This window comes from Mangifera indica, chromosome 6 (assembly GCF_011075055.1).
Source record: "Mangifera indica cultivar Alphonso chromosome 6, CATAS_Mindica_2.1, whole genome shotgun sequence".
Taxonomy (NCBI): Eukaryota; Viridiplantae; Streptophyta; class Magnoliopsida; order Sapindales; family Anacardiaceae; genus Mangifera; species Mangifera indica.
In genome coordinates, this window is record NC_058142.1 from 12,006,094 (window position 1) to 12,031,389 (window position 25,296).

Sequence of the window (25,296 nt, forward strand, 5' to 3'; positions counted from 1 at the left end):
AAAATGAGACATAACATTTAAGGGCACGAGTGAGTTTACTCACAAAACTTAAATTAAAAGAGAATTTTGGTATACTCAAGATGAATGACAGGGAAATTAATGGAGTTAGATTAATAGTGCCAAAAGCAAAAATACATGATGTTGATCCATCTATTAAAGTAACACTAGAAGAAGATGCATATGACTAAACAATAAAAAAGAGATTAGAATTACTTGTCATATAATTTGTGGCACCAGAATCAATGCCCATTTGGATAATCAAGAAATAAGACATGTGTTTGGTTTACTTGACTCAACAATGGCAGTGATAGGAGTAGATGAAGACTTTAATGATTATTAGTATTGAGAAACTCTAGCAAATTCATTTGCATAAATCATAATGGCTTTTCTAAAAGATGAATTAGTTGTAGTGTTGGTGGCTACAATTTCTGACTAAGATTTCAGAGCTAGATTATATAATTTTCTACAAGTGCTATTTGTATGTCCTAACTTATGACAATAATAGCATACAATCCCTCTCAAATCCTAACTCCGATTATTAATAACATTGTCATGGTTTTTTGTGCACTACTCCGACAAACAAGAGCACTATTAATATGAAATGATAGGGTGATTTTTATGCAAAGTACCCTAGTAAATGTATCATAGAAAGATGAGATCTCAAGACTAGTAAGTATTTGAGATTTAGCCGTTTCAAATTCAAGAGAAAGACCAGCTAGGAAACTCATGATGGTCATCTGTTCTTTTTGAGTTTGTTGAACTTTCATATCAGAACTAAATGGTAACAACATATTGAGTTCTTCATAAGTTCTTTTAAAGTCCATAAAATAAGATGTGATAGTCCTATATTGTTTCTCTAGACGATAAAATGTTTTGCACACCTTATATATGCAAGATTCCATAATACAAAAAATCTAGATATTTCATTAATTCTTTAACCAATTCACAGTGATTAATCTAACTAATTACCTCACTTTCAATGGAATTCGATATCTGCAAGAATAATCGGGCACCATCTCCCAACCAGGTCTATCTAATACCATTAACAAAAAAGAGTTTGCATAAGGTGATCACCTTTCTCAAGGCTCAGCAGATAAAGTTGAACTGTCTTACATATTGAGTTCTTCATAAGTTCTTTTAAAGTCCATAAAATAAGATGTGATAGTCCTATATTGTTTTTTTACACGATAAAATGTTTTGCACACCTTATATATGCAAGATTCCATAATACAAAAAATATAGATATTTCATTAATTCTTTAACCAATTCACAGTGATTAATCTAACTAATTACCTCACTTTCAATGGAATTCTATATCTGCAAGAATAATCGAACACATCTCCCAACCATGTCTATCTAATACCATCAACAAAAAAAGGTTTGCATAAGGTGATCATCTTTCTTAAGGCTCAGCAGATAAAGTTGAACTATCTTACTCCATTCTAGAAAATTGGGCCCCTTAAGTTTGTGTTCCATGATTTTTAAAATTATAAAAAACCACATCAGACATAGTTATAGGTTCATTATCAATTATAATAGTACTCAAAACACCAAAGATAAGATATAGCAAAAAGGTGATTGACTAAATGATTTCAACAACAGTTACGAAGATACATTGTACAAAGAGAGATGACATCAAAATAAGGTGATCGAAATCTGAACAAGGATAAAATTGGCAAAGTCAATTGTTCTAGCAACAATAACAGCGCATGCGATGGACTTATGGGGTTTAGATAGTTGGCGTCGTCTAAGTGCATTGGTATCAACAGTGAGAACTCATGCTCGTCGAAGATAGAGATTAGTGAAAGATGCTATCAAAGAAACAAGTGGCACATGTGGGTCATGCATTGGGCTTTTGGTGACGGGATTCTAGGAAATGAACAGTCTTCAAGGGGCACTGCTTTGTACGCCTGTGGTGAGATGAAACAATCACTCTACAAGGGTGACCTAAGACTTTGCTCACTAGGGTAAGAAGAAATTGACAGATTTGCTCACTGGGTTAAACTTAGCTTTGATACCATAAACAAAATTGAAGAAAAATATTTTGTATTCATGTATTACTTTATTACAGAGATACATATACATATGCAAATTAGGAATTCTAGATAAGGAAAATTAAATATTTGATTTTTGTGATTACGATCCTATAACCAAGTTCTACCATAATTAAATCCCTACAATCAAACCCTAGTATCTATATAATCTATTCTTATAAGGCAATATACATATTCTACATATTCTGTAAAAGTTTGCATTTTATTTTCTTTTCTTCCAATGAAACTTATAAGGTCTATCATCATTTCTTCTTCTAGTTTTCCTTAGTGCTTGGTTGCACTGTCACAATGCTAAATGGTCTCTATATGAAAAAGGTGAGAGTATCCTTAGAACTTTGTATTGCGCCAAATTGGGTTCAGCTTTAGGTTATTAAAAACCGGGAAATTGAAATTTTTAACACTATTTTATTCCGTGTATACAAAATTGCCACCTATCCTAAAGCTTTCACAAATATACCACAACAGTACTCATCTTCCCCAAAATAACTCTCTTTAATCTTTCAAGCATATATTCTCTCTTTCTTTTTCTCTGCAACTTTTTTCTCTCCTCTTTCTTATCTTTCAAGTGATAAAATAATCATGTAGAAAATAGAATAAATGTTTCAAAAATAAAAGAAGAAAGGAAAAAACTGAAAAGGGAAATAGATTTCAGATTAACAATTCTTTACTAAAAAAAAAAAACTGAAAAAAAAAGTGAAAAAAGGTTGTCAAAAAAAAACTGAAGAAAAAAACTAATTGGCAAATCTTATTCGGTAGATTTCAGAATTCAGAAAACTGGAAATCTTATCGATAGATTGGGTATTTAATTAAAAAGAAAACTGGAAAAAAAAAATTAAAAATAGTTGGCAGGGGTTGGCGTTTTATAATTTTTGGGGGTTGGCGTTTCCGCCAACCCATAATACTTTTTTACAAGCAAATGGTTGGCGTCACCAGACACCAACCCATTATATTATATTATAATATAATATAATTATATTATATTATTATATATTATATAATATAGTATATTATAATATAATATAATATAATATTATATAATTTAACATATAAAATAAACTGATAAGGGTTTTCGTCAATCCTGGTAATAATATATACATATATTATATTATATAAATATTATATATAATATAATAATATTAATAATAATATATAAAATATATTATAATATTATATATTATAATATATAATAATATATTAATATATATTTTATTATATATAATATATAATTATATATATTTTAATATATATAATATTTATAATAAAATATTTTATATATATATATATATATATATATAATACCAAAGGTTGGCGGCATCGCCAACCTTTGGCGACGCCAAGGGTTGGCGACCCCGCCAACCTTTGGTAATTATATATTATATATTATATATATAATATATAATATATAATATTATTTATTATAATATTATATATAATATATACAAATAATAATATTATATAAATAATATATAATATTATATTATATAATTTTATATAAATTATATAATTATAAATAATATATATATTATATAATATAATATATTATATAATTACAAATATTAAATATAATATCTTATATATTAATATATAATATAATTATAATTATAATTATAATTATAATATAATATAATATAATATAAAAATATATTATATTATATTATTAATAATATATAAAATATATTATAATATTATAATATATAATATTATATAATATAATATATATTATAATTAATATATATATATATATATATATATATATATATATATAATATTATAATACTTAATAAGGGTTTGCGGAATCTGCCAACCTTTACTGTTATATATAATATATAAAATATATATTATAATATATTTAATAATATATATAATACATTTTTTATATATTATATATATTATAATATATATTATATAATATAAAATATTATTATTTTATTTTATATGTTATAATATATAATATTAATATATTATATATAATATTATTTAATAATATTAATATAATAATATAATCTAACAATATATATACATATAAGGTTGGCGTAATAATTCCCAGAATTTCTCAGAAAAATATTATATAATATAATATATGTATATATTATTTGCCATTTTATATAATATATAATATATTTTATTTTATTTCATAAAAGGGTGCGTATTTCAATGCTTGTATTTTGTATTTTATAAAGAGATGGGACCCATATCAATGAAAAGGTTACAGTATTATATTATAATATAATATATATATAATATATAAACCAAGGGTGTCATAATATATAAACCAAGGGTTGGCGGTATCGCCAACCCTTGGCGCCGCCAAGGGTTGGCGATGCCGCCAACCCTTGGTAACAAAATTATATATTATATTAATATATATTATATAAAATATAATATAATATAATTATATATTATAATATATTAAATATAATATATAATTATATAATTATAATATATTACATAATATATAATATATATAATAATATTATATTATTAATAATATAATATGTTATTTTAATATTATATAATTATTTTATTAAATTATAATATTATATATATTTTATTATATAATTATTAATAATATAATATATTATTATAATAATATAATATATAATATATTTTAATATAATTGTTTGGCCAATTTTTTTCTTTAAACTTCAAAAAAAATAAAGCAAGCAGAGGGTTGGCGACGCCAACCCTCACAGATATTAAAAGGCAAAGGGTTCCGCCAACCCATTATATATATATATATATATATATATATATATATTATATTAATATAATATATTATATTTAATATATTATAATATATAATTATAATTATATTTAATATATTATATTATATTTTTAATTAGAATATTATAATTATATTATAATATATTATGTATAATATAATATTATATAATATATTATAATAATATATAAAATTAATATATATAATATATTATTTATATAATATATAATATTATAATATAATATATTATATATATTAATATAAAGGGCTGGCGGTCACCAACCCTTTATATATATTATAATATAATAATATTATAATATATTATATAATAATATAAAAAATTAATATATTAATATAATAATATATATAGTATATTAGTATAAATGGTTGGCGGAATCGCCAAGGGTTGGCGATTTCGCCAACCATTTTATATATATATAAAATATATAATTATTAATAATATAATATATTTTAATATTATTATAATATTATAATAAAATATTATATTATATATATTATTATATATAATAATATAATATAATATATATTATTATAATATTATATTATATAATATTATAATATATTCCTTATATGTACAGCACAGGAATAATTTCCAGAATTTCACGCCTACGTTTGTTTTTTTTTCGGTTTATCTCAAAATTTTTTTTTTCAGTTTTAATCCTTAAATGTTAATTTTTTTTTTCAGTTAAATCCTACTAAATGATTTTTTTTATGGTCATTTCTTCCAGGATATAAAATTGATGTAGCTGATTTTTTTGTGGGTTGATCTTTTCTTTTTTAAATCCTTACTTTGAAGAATTCTTAATCTGAAGAATTCTTCAAAGTGATTTACTGCTTTTGTTTTTGAAGATGAGGAAGAAGAGAGAGTGATTCTTTTATCACTTTGGAAGAAGAGGAAAAAGAGAGAAAAAAGTTGCAGAGAAGAAGAGAGAGAATTTGTGTATAAAAAATTGAAGAGGGGTATTTTGGGGAAGGTGAGTACTGTTGTGGTATATTTGTGAAAGCTTTAGGATAGATGACAATTTTGTATACACGGAATAAAATAGTGCTAAAAATTTCAATTTCCCTTAAAAACCATGTTCCTTAACCTTGAAAGACCCAGAGGCTTGACCTTTTCTAGCCTTGTCTAAATAATTATATAAATAAAAAATTGGCTATATACAAAATTATATGTTTTTTATGAGAAAGTATCAATTATTATTTAGTGGGAAAGACCTCAAAAACTACCAGTTTTCTAGTTTGAAATACTGATGTTTAACATGTTTTTGTCAAGCCAATATCAGCATGGTAGTTGTTTTTCTTTATACTCAATATTTACTGACTTGTAAATGTCAAAGAAATATCAACACGCTAAGTATCATAGTTTCTTGGCGTTTTGAATTCACAAAGTGGACTCCTTATAAAGTCATGCTCTTATTTCTTGTTTTGTAAATGGCTTGACTGGTCCCCATACTGGGATTGCTTGGTAGTCCACTAGAATACTTTGGTTTGAGCAAATGTAACTCTTCCGAAAATATGGCCAAAATTTCTTTCCAGGTTACATCATAAAATTTATACTTGACTACTTGCTAGTACATCCAAATATTCTTGGAGCGAACTAACTTGCCTTAAGTTTTGCATATCCAAAAGGGGTTCATCATAAGCATGTGAACCAAATTTGGCACTCAATAAATGCATGTACTTCCTCTGTGTATTCGGTTGATTTCCTCTTATCTTGGTGATTCCTTGGTGTCATTGGATGGCTTTCCCCTTTAAATGCAAAACGATAACCTTTACCCAATTCTCAGTTGTGTTATCTATTTCGAAAAAGTACTCTACCTTTAATAAACAACTGTCCATGTCCCCTCACTAAACTTAGGGAATTCGAGTTTAGTGGATTGCCCCCACGCAGCTCTCTAGTTTGGGTATGTTGTGGCTCCTTCATTCGTTAAATCAACTAATTTTTTCCTGGTGAGTATCTTTGATTGCTGCACGCTCGTTCCCCCTATCAAGGTTTTGATCTCATCAATTGAGTCCTTCATGAGCTTCTGTTGACAGAGCTCTACTTCTTGAATTAGCTTCTATTGATGAAGCTCTGCATCCTAAATCGGTTGCATCGTTTCCCTTCAGAGTTCTTGTGCATGAATTCCGTCAGCCATTTCCAAGTTGATGCTCTGATACCACTTGATACCACCTCATACTCAAAAATTTAAAACACAATTATAGTAGCAAAATTATAGAGAAAAAGGGAGAAAGAAGACGAAAGAGACAATGAAAAAGGGAAATTCTTATTTCATAATATTCTGCTTCCATTCGTTACATGGATTATCTTAAAATATTTTATTATTGCATGTCTAACAACATTGTCTAGCCCAGCAAACAAAAATAACAAAATGAAAATCAGCAACCCAATACACGATTCATGCCCACTCTATTTGCTTGCCACAACGTCGTCTCGGCTTTTAAGTAGAATTGTGCATTTCACGCATTAGCTTCAATTAACCATTGTCAAATGGTGTTGTATGAGAGGTAACGATTCAAATTCGTATCAAATTATTTCCATTTCCATTAGGTTTTATATTTGGGAAAAATAAAATGGTTTTTAGATATGGCCATGGTAGGTATATATGTATCCCCATTTCAACCCTCCCTTGCTTTCGAGAATATTTTCCATTCCTATTCTTGTCTTAGCTTCTATCGGGGAATCCCTTCCGTAAATTAAGTGGGGACTCGGTTGGGAGGGGCTAGTTGCCATCCCCAGTACAGAAATGATATAGTAGCAGAATCCATTAACATTAGCTTATTTGTTTATTCATTTGAAAGCTTGTTTAATTAATATGGTTGTGACTGTTTTCTGATGCAGGTTTTATTTGCGATTCTTCTATTTATTTATATTCCGAATTTGCATTCTCATCCGGATTACACCTTGTTGGAAGATGAATCACTCGATAATGTTGAATATGATGCACTTCTTGAAGGAGAACATATATGTCCTGAGAGGAATGCCAGTATACTTTCACGTAAGTAGTTCCTGAATTGGCTGTCTTGTTTCTTAGAAATCTATATTTTAAAGGGTTCAAAATATCCTGATTTATTTTTTAGAAGGGGAAATAATAGGCATATGTTCATTTATTGCCACTAGTCTACCCTTTGAAATTCAACAAGCATTAATCTCTGGATTTTTCATGTTACACAATTATCTGTCATGTTTATTAGCAGACCGACGTCATAAAAATTTGTTTCCCCCTTTATGTAATGTAAGATGAAGGTATTTATATCCTGTTGCTTACAGTTGTTCATCGACACTTTGGTGCATTGCCTTCTTTTAGGGATATATTTTGGATGACTCCACTTATGCAACTGGGCTATAAGAAACCTATCACTGAAAATGTTGTTTGGAAGTTAGATACATGGGACCAGACTGAGATTCTGACCGAAAAGTTTGCCTCTGTTGCTTACGTTGAACAATCTTTTGCTAATATCTACATCACTGTATTTTATGTATTTCAACTCGATGACACAAAAAGGGATGGTTGTACTTTTTCAGGTTCCAGAGATGTTGGGCTAAAGAATCGCAGCGGCCTAAACCCTAGCTTCTAAGAGCACTGAATAGTAGCCTTGGTGGGAGGTATTGGATTGCCCTACATAATTTATGCTTATTCAATTTTTATCAGACACTGATCTTTTTTAAAGGAGATATGCTTTTATTTGTGTATCTGTTGTCTCATTGTTTTTCTTTCGTACGACTATCTTTAGGTTCTGGCTAGGAGGCTTTTTTAAGGCACCAAGTTCATATTCTGTACTTCTTGGATGCACATTTTCTCTGAACTTTCTATATTGTGATTTTCGATACTCCATAACTGGCTAAAAAAATGTTGCTAAAGTTTTCATTCTATCTTGCACTTAGAAACATGGATCAATTTTTCTTACATCACAGGGATTAATATCAAGTCTTCGATACTTCATTTTAAGATTACTCCTTGTTAGAGATGTTTTTAATTTAAATATTCTATGGCATTAGTGTAACAATCTTCTTTTCTTGTAAACCATATGAAGGTTTTTTATCATCTCTGAAATGAGGAAAGTGCTGACCAAGATGTAATTTTAATTATGTCCAGGTTTCACAGAGAGGTGAGAATTTCAGTACAGTGTTGGACAGAGGCAATTATTAAGTCTTGCAGGAGCTTTGCTACGGAGGTCCAAGATTCTGGTTCTCGATGAAGCAACAGCTCCTGTTGATGTCAGAACTGATGCTCTCATCTAGAGAACCATCCGTGAAGAATTCAGATCATGTACAATGCTGATTATTGCTCACAGACTAAACACCATGATTGACTCTGACTGCACACTTGTGCTCGATGCTGGCCAGGTACTCTTGAAAGCATATTTCAAAACAAGAAATCATTGTGAGTGTAATTTAGTTTTTGTGTTTATTCGTGAGTTGAGAACTAGCAACCTTTTCCTTCAGGTTGTGGAGCATGATACGCCAGAGGCACTGTTATTAAGAGAGGACAGTGCATTTGCAAGAATGGTTCAAAGTACTGGGCCTACAAATGCTCAGTAGTTACCAACTAAGAAGCACGGAAATGCACTCCATGAATCCGAAACGGCCCAAAGCTGGTATGAAATTTTTCGGGCCGTTTCGGTAATTTTAAATAAAAGGGAAATGCGTTTCTTTAATAGAAACAATTTCCTATACACAAAAGGATTCTGAAAGTGTATCATAAAAAGATTCTGAAAGTAAATAACAAAAACAGTTTCTTATGCGTTAGATTATTTTCTCTTCTTTGTTGTCAATCTCTTGAGCATCTTCTTCTTCTTCTCCAAACAATGGCTAGAAGAAAGAAAACTTGGTGAAAAAAAGTGTGTTTTTCTTGCCTTTTATGATACAAATTATTTTATATAGATTCTAATATAATGCATCTCTACTCCCAAAATTAATTTCTTTTTATAAAATATATATTAATTTATTATATATACTCTATTCCCAAGACTATAATTCTCTGTCAATGCATGCTTCTTCTAAGTGTGTCAGTTTTCCAAGATTTTTATTTTATTATAAAATATATATTAAATTATTATATTGATTTATTTACATTTTGATAAAATATATTGATTTATATACATGTTTATTTTCTATTTTAAAAGATGAATATATAAATATTGATTTAATTTATACATACATGTTTCAAGAACTTGAATTTGTAATTTATTTTTTGTATGAAATTATTTTGTTATATGTTATTTTAAATTGGTTGGAAAAAATCAATTGTTGTATTTTTTTAATTAAAACATAGGTTATTGTATTTTTTATAAAAATTCAAGTTTATAAAAAAAACCTTATATTTTTTACATTTACACGTTTCCATTTCCTACTTCTTTAAGAAAATACGTTTCCACGTTTCCGTTTTGACCTTTTTGTTTCTGTGCTACCTAGGTTACTAAGCATAGTTTTTGAAAACAAGTCAAGCAGAGAAGAAAGCAAGAAGCAAGATGAGCAAAGTAGATGGTTGGCTTCTTCTCAATGGTCAGCAGCTGCAGAGTTTGCTCTAGTTGTTAGTCTCACTTTTTTTCAGAATGACCTTCAAAGGCTAGACATCAAGGATGAGAATGATATCCTTAAGAAAACAAAAAATGCAGTTATAACACTACAGAAAGTAGTAGGAGGAAAGCATGATAAAGAAATAGATGAGTCTCTACATCAGTACCAAGTTTCCAGAGAAGGATGGTGGTCAGCTCTCTACAGAATAGTTCAAGGTACACTTAATACTCTTGCAAGCATAAAACTTAATCCATAAAAAGTAACTTAGCAAAGTTGCTCAATCATAAGACCATTGGATTCTTTATGTAAAATATTTGACTTGTTTGATAAATTTGCTTTAATCGGTTTTGCTATATGTTTTCTGGTCTTGCAATGATAGGTAGGTTGGGTCAATATAGGCTTAAAGAATTTTAAGCTGATTTTGAAGAAAGTCCTCTATTGGGACAATACTGAAGTTACAACACACTGAGAATTTGCCAATTCTATTATTCATGTTGGCATGCTATAGAACAAATTTCCAATTGTATATAGTAATAAATTTATGCAATTGTAATCATAGAAACTAGCCAACCAGGCCCATTATCTTGGGACTTGGCATTGTAATGTAATAATGATCAACAAAATTGTTAAGCTTTTGTCTCACATCGATTATCTATGTATTTTCTCTTGTACTTCTTTACATATTATAGATAGAATAATAAGGCTAATATATATCTTCTCTTTTTCTCACTTTCTCTCTTCACATAGTATCAAATAAGGCTCAATAAAACCATAGGTTTGCCGCCTATATAACCTTTGTCACCCTTATGTCCCTCTGTTTGTTTTTTTTTTTCCTCTCTTTTCCATATCTTTTTTTAGGGTTTCTCTTTTGCTTTCAACCACCAAAGCCTTGTTCTCTTGCCCTAGGTGAACAGTAAGCACTTAGATTTTCTCAAATCACCACTGCCCTATTCTTAAATACATGGTCTTATGATTTTACACCGTTTATTTTTATATTATTGGCTTAAAGTGGATGTGTTAAGATTTCATCCATGTCCTTTACCTCTTCTGGTGTTGTTTTTCAATGACATCCTCTTCATCTTCTTCAGAGAATAAGGTTCAATTGGGTACCATGAACAAACTTAATGGGCTCAATTACCTATTTTGTTCCCAGTAATTCAAACTATTTGTGGGATCTCATAATAAGTTTCTCACCTGATCGATGCCCCTCCAAATGTGAAAGATGCCATAGATCTAATCAACGACAAGATGATTACTCCATTATGACATGGTTACTCAATAACATGGAGGCCACTATTAATAGTAACGTCGTGTTCCTATCTATAGCAAAGGAGATGTGAGATGCACTTAGCAAAATGTACTCCTACTACAAGAATGTCTCTCGTGTTTATGAGTTTTATGGGAAAATGTTTAATTTGCGTCAAGGTGGTAGATTGATTAATGAATACTATGTCAATCTCAAGGGTGCTATGGATGAGCTTGTTATTTATTATCATATGACTACAGATGCCTAAGTTCATCAAACTTAGCGTAATAAGTTTACGGTTGCTAAGTTTCTTTTAGGATTAGATGAGTCTTTACTTCCAATCCATAATCAGATCCTCAACAATGAGAATCTACCATCTCTATCAGGAGCAATAGCACAAGTTTAGTATATGTCTTTGGGATCTAACTCTACCTCTACTATAATGAGTGAAACTTAGCGTAATAAGTTTATGGTTGCTAAGTTTCTTTCAGGATTAGATGAGTCTTTACTTCCAATCCATAATCAGATCCTCAACATTGAGAATCTATTATCTCTATTAGGAGTAATAGCATGAGTTTAGTGTGTGTCTTTGGACTCTAACTCTAACTCTAACTCTACTATAATGAGTGAAACTTTTGTCAAGACAGCTTATGGTCATGGTCATGGTCATGGTAACGGTCGCAGTTGTGGCCAAGCAAGTAGATGCAGAGTAATTTCTAAAGCATTACAGTGTGAGCATTATAACAAGACTAATCATGTCTTAGAAAAATGTTAGCAAACATTTGGGCATCCAAAATAGGCAAACAATGTCATTGATAATACTGAAGGTGTTATTCCAATTGTTAAAGAGGTTGTAACCATATCAAAAGAAGAATATGAATGGTTGACTCGTCCTCTGGCATCTCACTTAGTTACTACAACTCTAAGTGTCTTTGTTGTCACTTTCGGTTAGTTTTAATTGTTAGATTTGAGTGTCACCTCTCAAATTACTGGTACTTGGTCTCATTTTTCTTCTTTATCCTTATCTCAGTTTATACCATCTGTGCAATTAGCTAATGATTCATTTTCCCTTGTTGTCGGCACTAGCATTGTTTCTGCTACTTCTTTTCCTCTTAATAATGTTTTATTTGCCCTATATTTCTTATAAGCCTATTATCTATAAGTCAAATTGCAAAAATCTTATAAATGTTCAACTAATTTTGATCTTTCTTATTGTGAGTTTTATGATCTATTAACAAAGAAGAGGATTAGTGGCAAATATGAGCATGATGATTTTTATTTTCTCGATGACCAATATTCATCTCACAATGTGCAAACCCTTTCTACATCTATTTCAACCTTTCAATGGCATTGCAGACTAAAGTATTATTCAGTAGAAAAATTGAAAAATATATTGTTAATTGAGTCTTTTGTGTTTGTTATTGAGTGTGAAGTTTGTCACATGGGAAAACACCACAAGTTACTTTTCCTAGTAGACTTGAAAATTATAGTTCTTTTTCTTTCTAGTCAGTATATTTAGATGTATGGGGTCTTACTCTTGTTTTGTCTATGGAGAATTTTAGATATTTTACAATCTTTGTAGGCGATTACTCAAGTATAACTTGGACTTATTTGCTAAAAGAAAGTTCTTAAGTCTTTTCTATAATAAGATCCGTTTATAATAAAATAAAGAATTAGTTTTTTGTTAACATCCATATTTTACAAACTAATAATGCCTTGGAATTTGTTAAAATTGAAGTTTCTCAATTTTGTGATTCTCATGGCATTATATAGTGGACTTCTTATGTTCATAGTTCTTAACAAAATGGTATGACTAAGTGAAAACATAAACATATCTTAGACACAACTCGAATGATCATGCATCAAATGCATGTTCCTAAACATTTCTAGGGGGATGTTGTGTTTGCTACTTGTTTCTTGATAAATAGAATGTCATCATCAGTTCTTCGTAGGGATGTGTCTATTTTGTTTATGTTAAAGGTCCTAACAAGCTATCTCCTAAGGTTATTAAATTTTTGTTTCTTAAATATTCTCGTACTCAAAAAGGTATAAATGTTATGATCTGGTTACTCATCATGCTTATATTTTAGCTGATGTTACTTTTTTTGAGTTTACACCTTATTTTACTAATAAAGGGCATTAATAAAACTTTAGTCTTATACTCCTTCCTATAACTGTTGCTATTACTGATTGTCCTCAAACTGAAAAAGTTGTCAAACCCTTTCAAATGTATGCCAAAAGATCTTAGCCCATTGTACCACCTCACCTATTGTCAATCCTTTGCCTTAGGTAGTTGATCCTCTAGTGCCAAACACTTCCACCTCTGATCTTCACTTGCCTATTGTACTGCAAAAAGGTAAACGAAGTGGTACAACTTATTTTTTTAATCTAATTATGTTAATCACCTTGGTCCCTCTTTTAAAAAATTTGTCATATTATAGTTATCCATTGCTCTTACAAGTTCTTATCAAGAGGTAGTAGGTATTAAAATTGGCAAAGTGCTATGTCCACGAAAATGTTTGTTTTACTTTCTACTAATACTTGGCAATTGGTGGTGCCTCTTTTTGATGCTAATGTGGTGGTTTGTCAATAGGTGTATACTTTGAAATACAACTCTGATGGCTCAATCGAGTGATATAAAGCTAGATTGGTAGCAAAAGGCTTCACACAGAGTTATAGTGTTGACTATATTAAGACATTTTCCCCTATTGCCCAACTTAACTTAATTCAGGTTCTTTTTTCCTTGGCAATAAATGAAGATTGGTCATTATGTTGGCTTGATGTGAAAAGTGCATTCCTTTGTAAGGATTGGTTAAAAATGTGTACCTGGAGCAACCTTTAGGGTATATTGCCTAAGAGAGGAAAATATGGTTTACAAGTTTAACAAGGTTGTTTATGACCTAAAGTAGAGTACTAGAGTCTGGTTTGAGAAGTTCAATCAAATTATTATGACATTTGGCTTTTAGATGTGTCATGCCGATTATTTTGTGTTCATTAGAAAATGTGTCTTTATGATTGTAATATAAATTATGTATGTTGATGATATTTTATTGTCTCGTGATGACATAGAAGGCATAAATAAGACCAAAAATTATTTCAGGGGACACTTTATTCCTAAAGATTTAGGGCATCCTAAGTACTATCTGTGAATAAAGAAATTACTCACAAAAAAGTGAATATTTCCTTGTCTCAAGGGAAGTACGCTATACACTTATTACGGGAAACTAGTTTATTAGGTGTTAAGCTAGTTGATACTCCTATGGAGGTTAGTCCTACATTTTAAAGTGAGAATAATGAATTAGTTGAAGATAAGACCAAATACAGACATCTAGTTGGAAAGCTTATTTATCTTACTATTACTCGACCTAACATATCATTTGTTGTAGGTTTGGTGAGTTGATTTATAAATGAGCCAAAAGTTATACATTGGGAAACTATTTTAAGAATTGTTATATATGTGAAGGGAGCTTCAAGGAAATGATTATTATTCAAGAAGAATGGACATTTGAAAATTGATGCATATTCTGATACTAACTATACAAGGTCGAAAGATGATAGAAATTTGACCTTTAGGTATTACACATACGTGGGTAGAAATCTAATGACTTGGAAAAAAAAGAAACAGAGTAAAGTTGCTAGGTCAAATGCGAAGGCTGAATATAGAGCCATGGCTCAGACCATATGTGAGATGATGTAGCTCCAAAATCTTCTCTATGAAATTTACATGCTAAAACTATTAGTATATGTCCTCAGGACTATTTGTATTAGCGGTTTCAAGGCATTTTATCTTATATGTACACTTGTAATAACTTATTATTAAAAAAGAATAGTTTTTTTTTATTCATTTACCTAAACTACTTCCTTTATTTGTGATAATACATAGTAGACATACTGAATGCTTCTGTTAAATATCATGAGATAACACTAATATGAGTAACGATGATAGTCATGTCATTAGGGTATTAGTATGAGTTAACAATTAAAGAAACATTTTTCGAATGTGACCAATAACACTAAGTCACATAGTCTTAAAATCATAGTCAATAACTTATCATATGGTCGTGCTAGTGTACGAAGAAATCCTTTAACTTAAGATATGACAGTCGATCTGGTACAGATGACATGATTCATATGATGTGTAAATACTAGGTTAACCACATTCCGTACGAGAAACCATTTTCATCATGTGTTATTTGCATGTGAAAATGAATGATCATCAAAATGTAATTCACTAACTCAAAAAGTATTAGGTTATAAATATCCCCTTATTCAATTCAAATCTGAATTTTTGAGTGAACTTCAATAAATATTGAAGATCAAAATCTTTGGCCAAAGTATAATACAAGTTATACAAAGGATGTTCACCATGAGATGTTTTGAATATTTTAATCGACGATTAGTAAAGAATCAAAATTAAGATTTTGCAATCTATGAGTTCGAAATTGATCTGGATTGGATAACGAAACGATATTACTTACATGAAATGTATGATTGAAGATATTAGGTTTGATATAGTATTTCTTCATCATGGTTTAAGGGTTATGACATATTGCTAGATATTTATCATACTCATTGAGTTTTTGGATGCATTTTTGAAGCATCCAAAAAAGGATTAATGACTACGTCACAGTGAATCTAAAGGGTCACTAATAAACCAAGCTTTCTAGAGAGAGAATTAATTATTTGGGGTTGGCTAGCACATTTCAAAATATAATAAAAATCATATGAAATGTTATATGAGTGCAAATATAACATCCTAAAAGTTAAGGTGTTAGATAGAATTAATGTGGTTAAAATTATATATATATACACACATATTGGTGGGCCAAAAGTAGAATTTTATAAACTACTACTAACCACCATTATAAAACAATAAAGTTAGTTCATTCTAAATATAGTTAGTTCAATTTAAACGAAAATTCTCTTATTAAAATTGCAAAACTCTCTCCCCTCTCTCTACCTCACAAGAAGAGTGGGCTTTTGGTTTGGTAGTAGACTTTCTTTGAAGGTTTTACAAGTGGGAGACTCATTTTATCATTTTGTATTCATATAGAAGGCAAAGAGGGAGGTAAAATCCTTTACTTTTTTGCCCTTTTCCTAATACATGCTTTGATTTATGAGTTTTCAACATGTATAATGTTGTTTGCATCATTCCTCTTCACCCAACCTTTCAAAATGCTCTTCTTTATGAGAGAAAACGGCTTTCATGTCCTTCAATGCCTTAATTCCTCGCCCAAAATTTGTATCAAAGCTAGTGCAACTCCTTGCATGTTTCTTTTGAAGCCAAAAATATGTTTATTATGCATTAATATCACATGTATACATGTATGCTCTAATTTTGCCTTAAAATCCATTTTACCAAGCATTTCTTCTTCTTGAACTCTCTTGGATAGAGTTTTCTTTTTATTTTCATGTTCTAATGATTTTGAAATGAAAAACATATAATATATGACATATACATGATGAAATGCTTATGGGTTGCATGTGAATATACTTGTTTCTTTACAAGTATGTACATTATGGCTCATAGAATAAACTTTTGAGTCATGAATGATGGATGCATCTCACAACAATGATGCATATGATTCAAATTTTTTTTATTTTTTATGTTATTTTATATATAGTATATGGAATACATGAATTAAGGGCACATATGTATAGCATGTCATGTAACTTTGGCTTAAAAATTAAAATTGAAAATTGATGGATAAGTTACATGTCTCGACTCCATGTGTATATGATATGCGTGGTGATTTTTTTTTTAATGTTATTTTATGTATTATACATGGAATACATGTATTAGAGACATACAAGTATGGTATATGCATTGAAATGATTGATATATGATGATATGTTAATACGTAAGCATATATGTCATGATTGGTCCATAATAAAAATTCTAGAGTTTTCAAGTTCTCATTTGGACATATTAAATGATGTTTTAATGTTGATTAAAACACTTAGGTAAAAATTATTATGTATGTGATTAATGTAATTTTATATAATTTAAAAGGTTATAACACATGGTAAAAGTATGTGCATGTTATTTTGAATGGTAATGGATGTGTATGAGCTATAAGATGAAGCGCATGATTTTGTTTTGTTGAATAAAATATTGTGTACAAGAATCAGTTTGCATTAATGTGAGTAAATGTATTAGTTGAATGAATGATTATGGGCAAGAATCAATTTGCATTAATGATATTAAACATGTTAGTTGAATGAAAGATTGTGTACAATAATCAATTTGCATTAATATGGTTAGATGTATTAGTTGAATGAAAGATTGTGTACAAGCATCAACTTGCATTAATATGATTCAGTGTATGAGTTGATAAAAGTACATAAGGTCAACTAATACTTAATGTTAATTAAATATGAAAGTTGTAATGGCCTAGTGTTAGGTAAATGTTTTTTAAAATAAATTTTATGAATATTTGAATAATATATGTCATGTCATTTGTACTTAAATTATTGAATCATTGTATGTTATTAATTATGTTTTTAATTAGATCATATTTTATAAATTAATGTTTAATAAATCATAAATGAGTTCATAATTTATATTAAATATTAATGTGAATGTTTGATGGATGGATGATTAAGGGATGAGCATATATGGTTTTCAAGGCATCGATAACCGGCAGCGCAAAGGAATTTAAAAATTTTAATAATGTATAATCCCAAAAGTCCTAACTAAGATGCCCGTTTTAAATATATAATCATGAACATACAAAACATGTATAAAGTATTTTAGATTTTATACATGCACTAGTGATTCTTTCAAATCTTCATGTGACTTGAGACTTAACACTATTGAACCCTTGAGAAGTTGTGTCTTGATATTCATGCAAAGCACGAACACGTAAGAGACAATCCAAAGTGAAGGTTGTTAGGGTTTGTTTGTCGGATTATTTGTGTTTACGAACATGTAAACATACAAAGTCAACATGTTTCACAACTTGCACAAGTGGCGCACAAGTGTGCCCCTTGACATGCATTTTGGCTTTGCACAGTTTGACAAAAATTTGTCCAGTCGTGTCATGGGTTTACTTTGGTCAAAACGCAGTCAATAGATTGTCTTTTTCCTTAAACATCGGAATTATCATTAAATAATCCCCACCTTTAGGTTCAAATCAACCCTTATATATGTATAACCCGTAAACTCTTTATCGAATCCACAATGTTTGAATTCAAACCCAATTCAAACAGAAATCAAGATTGTCTTCTAGCAAAACATCATAGCTACTCAAACAATATAGTGTCAACAAACATCTCTTGAACTTTTACGACATCATTGTTATGTGCAATTCAATCATTTCATCAACCAATACTCTTGAGGTTGAGATATAGGAAAACGTTTATCTCAGTAGTTCCTCAGTATGAACTGATACATATCAATGACTAATATGGATTAGATAACAACCTTATCCCACTGTAGTCACAGATTCAAGCTGTCATAAATGTTATTCAGTTTTCTCATGTGCTTGAGAGTGATAAATTCTTTCTTGATCAACCATAGTCTCTATGTATCCACAATTTGACCGATTACTACCTTTATAGTCAACCCAATTATGGTGACATAGTGGATAACGTCAAATTATATCGATCATTACATGAGATGGTCTAATAACCTCAAATCAAAGCTTCACATGAACTCATGGTATTTAAAGAATTTATGTAATACCTTCAGGTATGTTTCAGAGGCAATTATGTCTTTTGACCCTGTTTTGAAATATTTCTCATTTTAAGTATATATATATATATATATATATATATATATATATATATATATATATATATATATATATATATATTCACATGGATATATGTGTTTTTATAATAACTATATAGATATATACAAATACAAAAAGAAAAAAAAAAAAAAAGAGATAAAGATGTAAATAAAAAGACAAAAAAGCAATAAAGGAAGCTTCAAGTTTTCCTATCATCTTCTCCGGTAAAACTTCAACAGCCAGCCTCCTTCATGTTGTTTTCTTTTGTTTTGTGAAGCCAAAGGAAGGAATTGAAAGGATTTTAGAAGATAAAATAAGAAGAGAAAAAAGGAAGCACTTTGGAAGCTTTGGTAACCAAAAGATTTTCTTCCTTTCCCTTTTACCTATGATTATATATATTTGATACATATTATATGAATATTTTAGTGTGTTTTGGTATTGATTTAAGGTGATTTTGGTGATAAAGGAAGCAAGACAAGAAAGAGGAAGCCAACTTGCAAAGATTGACTTGAAATAAGGTAAGGGGTATCATCCTTGATATGTATCATGTTTTAGGCTTTTGGTTCCTTGGATCTATGTTATAAGTGATGATTTTGAAGTTGAGAAATATTGTTTTGCCATTTGGGGTCTCTATATGTGTGATTTTGTTGATGGCAGAGAGTTGGATAATATTTACCATTTTACCACTGCATTCGTCCCATGTTTTAGCTGTCTTATCTTATGAATCATGGGTACTATTATATCTTGTTGGAAAGCTATTTAAATCCTCTTTTCAATGATATATAGCTTGTATGAATTAGAGACTTTTGGAACTGCTAATTTTCTTGAACAAAAAAACTGTTTTACCAAATAAACAGTGAAGACAGTTTTTTGCTACTGATTTCATCCTACGTTTTGACTGTCTTATCTGATGAATCATAAGTGTTATTATAGCTTTTTGGAAAGATCTTTGAATCCTCTTTCCAATGATATATAGTTTGTATGAATTAGAGATCATTTGGACTGTTAAATATTGTATGAACCAAAAGGACTGTTTTACCAAATAAACATTAAAGACAGTTCTTGCCACTGATTTCATCCTACGTTTTGACTATCTTATCTATTGAATTATGAGTGCTATTATAGCTTGTTGGAAAGCTCTTTGAATCCTCTTTTCAACAATATATAGCTTGTAAGATATAGAAACCGTTTGTGCTATTACAATGTATGAAAAAGAAGGTTGCCCTGCTAAATAACTGTTCTGTGAATAGTATTTCGCAGTTTTTGGAAAGAAGAAAGAAAGAAAAGGAGGAGAAAAAGGAAAAGAAGAAAGAAAGGAAAGGAAAGGAAAGAAAAAGAAAATAAGAAGAAAAGAAAGAGAAGCAAGAAAAGGAATTTGGTGCTCAAGATTTAGGGGTCGTCCCAAGAGTATAGTCTGGTGAGTTATGAATAGATTTAGATAGAAGTCAGATTAGTAAGATATAAGGCACGCATGCATGCTATGAACTATGAGGGGGCACTTTACACTACATTGCCCGTAGTAGGGCACATCCGTAGTAGAACATAGACCCACAGTAGGGTCCGCTCGCAGTAGAGCTCAATTCAGATTCAGAAATGGTGTAGTGAGAGAAAGGAAAAGAGCTCAAGCTTAAAAAAGTGTCAAATCCCTATAGTCAACTTTCAAAAAGTATCAAATAGATGCTAGATGGGACAAAGTATGACCTAAATAGTAAAGAATGAACTAGATTATCTCCTCGCTTGATTATAGAGGTTATGATGTGAGATTGAGTCCCGAGAGTGAGTTAGAACAGGAAAGGAGATAGTTTACTTAATTCTTTCCTCTTACTTAGTGTTTTTATTTCTCATTTCCTTTTTTTTCATGATTGCAAGTACAAGTGATCGAGGTAGCTGTGAGGCAAGGTCAAGTCAGCGTAGGTAGATCTGGCTAAAGCAGGTTATCTCTGGTTTATATTTCATGCATACAATGGCATGTTCTTATCAACTTTTGACCTTTTTGAGATGATGGTACAGTTGTATATGATTACTCCCTGTTTTCAAATGAGTTTGTATATGAGTATATACATCTTTTGTTCGCTTTCAAATTTTCAGTTTTCTTGGAATACTTTCTAAACACTTTTAGTAAAGCGTTTATTTTAAAGTATTTTAAAAGAAAAAAAATATAGATGCTTTGGATATTAATTCGTAACATTTCTCCTTCAGTGGATAGTATTTCTAGGGAGAGATGTTACAATTTATTCCATAAACACTAAAACAATCATCCATATATATATTCACTGATCATATCAGTCCAATGAACACGTCTACAACATACACCTATATGTTGTACAAAGCTATCTACAATAACTTTAATACGTGAGAACTATTATCACTTTTGGTGGGGTTATTCAACACTATGATAATCTCATCATCATTACATGTGTCATTGTTTATTGTAATGTTATGATCATAGATGTTTCTAAAATAGCCACTAAAAGTGTATATAGAGTTCACACAATCAGTTGTCTAATATTTTCATCAAAGTTTTATAATTCTAAGGACATATTATTGGTATGATCATATAAATAGACAATATATGAATTAAATAATAATAAATTCTTTTTTAATTATTAATATAAAATTATATTCACAAATGTAATTGGAGCGACTAGATGAAGACCTGAAGGTGATTCAAATGATTATCTGAATGAATATATAGACCTAGATGAATAGTTTACATTAGGTTGTAATTTCGAAAACCTTATGATCATCTCACTATGTTTGAAATTATGCATATATGAGATTTATAGATGTCGTGCTTAATTGAATTTAATTAAAATTAAGTTAAATTTAAATCTCCCTAGTTAAAATTACTAAATTTATGTCTCTTATTACGAGATAATTAAATTCTATAATATAAATTTTAGTAACCCAAGATTTCTATTAAATAAGGAATATAAGATTTATGTAATAGAATTAAATTTATCTTATTCTTTAGTGATTATTTTTATTATAACCAAGATTTCTATTATGTGAGAACATGATAGGAACAATCATTGCGAAAAAATGTAATGGTTCAAATTTAACTAACCAAGTATACCAAGATTTCTATTGTGTGAGGTATCTGAAACAAAAGATATAAAAATGAATCAAGTCTTATATAAGAATATAAATGAAAAGAGTTTCTTACTTATTAAATTTAATTAACCAAAATTTTTAGTAAGTGGGGTTAATTATGTTTAACAAGAATTCCATTCTTCGCTAGAAATTTAATATAAGAAAATTTTTTAATCTTGTCTAAAGAAGTGTAAAATTCAAATAAAATAGTAAAAGTTAGTGAGATTTTGTGAAAAAATGTTTAAATTCACATATATATATATATATATATATATATATATATGAGACCTCAATAAAATTAAATTTTCTTTACAGTATGTTTTAATAAATTGTGATAAAATTGAAAATGACTAACAATGTACTCCTAAGGGTAATGGACAACAATATTTTGACTAGACCAAATTTCAAATATTAGTTGAAAAATCTTAGAATCGTTCTAGATTTCGAAAATATTGCTTATGTCTTGGAAGTATCATTTTCTATCAATATTGTTCAAGATGTTGTCGATAAGAAACATAACACATTTGACGCATGGATTGAGGATAATTGAAGAGCTCGAGGTTACATGTTAGCTTCAACGAATAAAGAGCTCTAGACCAAACATGAAATGTTTTAAGTGTGTATGACATCCTCGTGGCTTCATAAGAGTTATAAAGTAAAAACTCAAGAGTATTAGAGTACAAGTTATGTGTTTCACTCTTTAACATGAAATTAAAGAAATGATTGCCCCCTGATGATCATGTCATAAAAATGATCGATGAAATTAGGCATTTGGATGTATGAAGCATAGTCTTACTAGAGCATGTCAAAATGAATTTGATTTTGCAGTCCCTCACCAAGTTGTTAACTATTTATAACTAACTACAATCCCAACCGAATTAAGCAAACGTTTTCAAAGTTGTTGAATGAACTTCAAGAATTTTATAAGCAAAGGAAGAAAGATTCAAAACATGTTGATGTCTATCTAACTTCTACCAATAGGGTCAATAAAAGGCCCAAGAGGCAACAAAAAAAAGGGGCTCAAATGTTGGATTGAGAAAGGGAAATTTCAAGAAAGATGTCGCCAAGGTGGAGAAGGCAAAAGTAAAAGAAAAATGTTTTCATTGTTTTATGCAGGCATTACAGAATAGTTCTGTTTTGTCACAGGACAAAATCATTTTAAAGATGACAACTGAGGCAAGAGTTGTAGTCGAGGCCACAAAGACTTGCCACATTAGAGCACCATCACGACATGTTTTGAAATTGTAGAAAATTTTATATTTTGTAAATGCTGCTAAAAATATCATTTCTGTTTTTGCTTTTTATAAACTTGGTTACAATAATCAGTTTAATATAAATGAATATTTGATATTTTTTAAAAATATTTTAGTGAGTAATGTTGTAAACACAAATGATTTGTATGTACTGAACTGAATGATTGTTATATAAATTTTGTTACTAATAAAAAAATTTCAAGTGAAACAAATATCAAAGGTTCTATGGCATCATAGATTAGGTCACTTGGGGAAAGAAAATTGATTCAACTTAGAGAAAGTAGGCTTTGAATTTTATTGGATTATGAACTCTATCCAACATGTGAATCATGCTTCCAAGAAAATATGATCAAATGTCTCTTTAAAAATAAAATGGAACGTATCAAAGAATTACTAGAATTAATAAATACAAATATACGTGGACCATTTAATAATATGGTAAAAGAGGTTTTCATTACTTCATTACCTTCATTAACGATTATTTCGATACAAGTATTTGTATTTAATGAAATACAAATCTAAATCCTTTGAAAATTTCAAAAAATTCAAGAATGAAGTAGAGAGATAGACTAGAAAGAGTATTAACATTCTAAGATCATATCATGGAGGATAATACTTGAGTACATAATTTCAAGAATTTTTGAAAGACAATGAAATAATTTCCAAATAACTCCTCTATAATGGTGTATTTGAAATAAGGAATCGTACTTCATTAGACATGATACGATCAATAGTAAAATTTTACAAACTTGCCAATGTCATTGTAGGGATATGCGTCCAAACTGCTATGCATATCTTAAATCAGGTACTGTTAAAATTAGTCCAAAAAACATCATATGAGTTATGGTATTCCAATTCCTCAAACCTTAATTTTATGAAAATTTGGGGATGGATAGCATATATCAAAATAATTAAATCAGATAAGTTAGATGTTAGATCAGAGAATGGTCGGTTGATAAGATATCCTAAAGAGAGTTTAGGGTATTATTTTTATTTTTCGACTAATCAAAGAATAACGATCAATAGTAATACACACTTTCTTAAGAAAGAGTTCTTGAAGAAAGTAAAGTAGAAGGAACATTGAGCTCAAGGAAGAGTCCAAAGAACCCCAAACCTACATTACTAAGAATAGATCATCCACTCAGCAAACCTCAATATCAGATACTACAGTTCTAGCATGAAGATCTTCTACGGTATTTAGACTATCAAAAAGATACGAATTTCTCCATGAACAAAATTTTGAATCCTACTTAATGAGAGAAACAAATCATTGTGATGATCCTAAAAATTATAAGAAAGCTATACTGGATACTAATTCAAGTAGATGGCTAGAAGTAAAGAATTCTGAAATAGAATCATGCTTACTAATCAAGTATAGACACTCATCAATCCACCAAAAGGAATTGTTCTTATTGGTTGTAAATGGGTTTTCAAGAGAAAGATTGATAATAATAGAAAGGTAGAGACTTATAAAGCTCAACTAATAACAAAGAGTGATACTCAGAAATAAGGGTTGGATTATAAGAAAACTTTTTTACTCATGGGTATGATTAAATCCATCTGAATAATACTAGTTATCGCAACATACCATGATTATGAAATTTGGCAAATGGATGTCAATACTGTGTTCCTCAATGAATTCATTAAGGA

At 29.4% G+C, this 25,296-nt stretch overlaps 1 protein-coding gene across 1 annotated transcript in view; it reads left to right on the plus strand.

Annotated features, from left to right (window-relative positions):
• The window catches only part of LOC123219670, a 32,871-nt gene extending 23,299 nt beyond the window's left edge, over positions 1-9,572 (plus strand). Inside the window, exons 6-9 of the mRNA XM_044641666.1 lie at positions 7,640-7,796; positions 8,324-8,404; positions 8,895-9,145; positions 9,245-9,572. Coding sequence (XP_044497601.1) covers positions 7,640-7,796; positions 8,324-8,344 — 178 coding nt within the window. The 3' untranslated portion in view covers positions 8,345-8,404; positions 8,895-9,145; positions 9,245-9,572. The remainder of the gene's footprint in view (positions 1-7,639; positions 7,797-8,323; positions 8,405-8,894; positions 9,146-9,244) is intronic.
• The last annotated feature ends 15,724 nt before the right edge of the window (positions 9,573-25,296 follow it).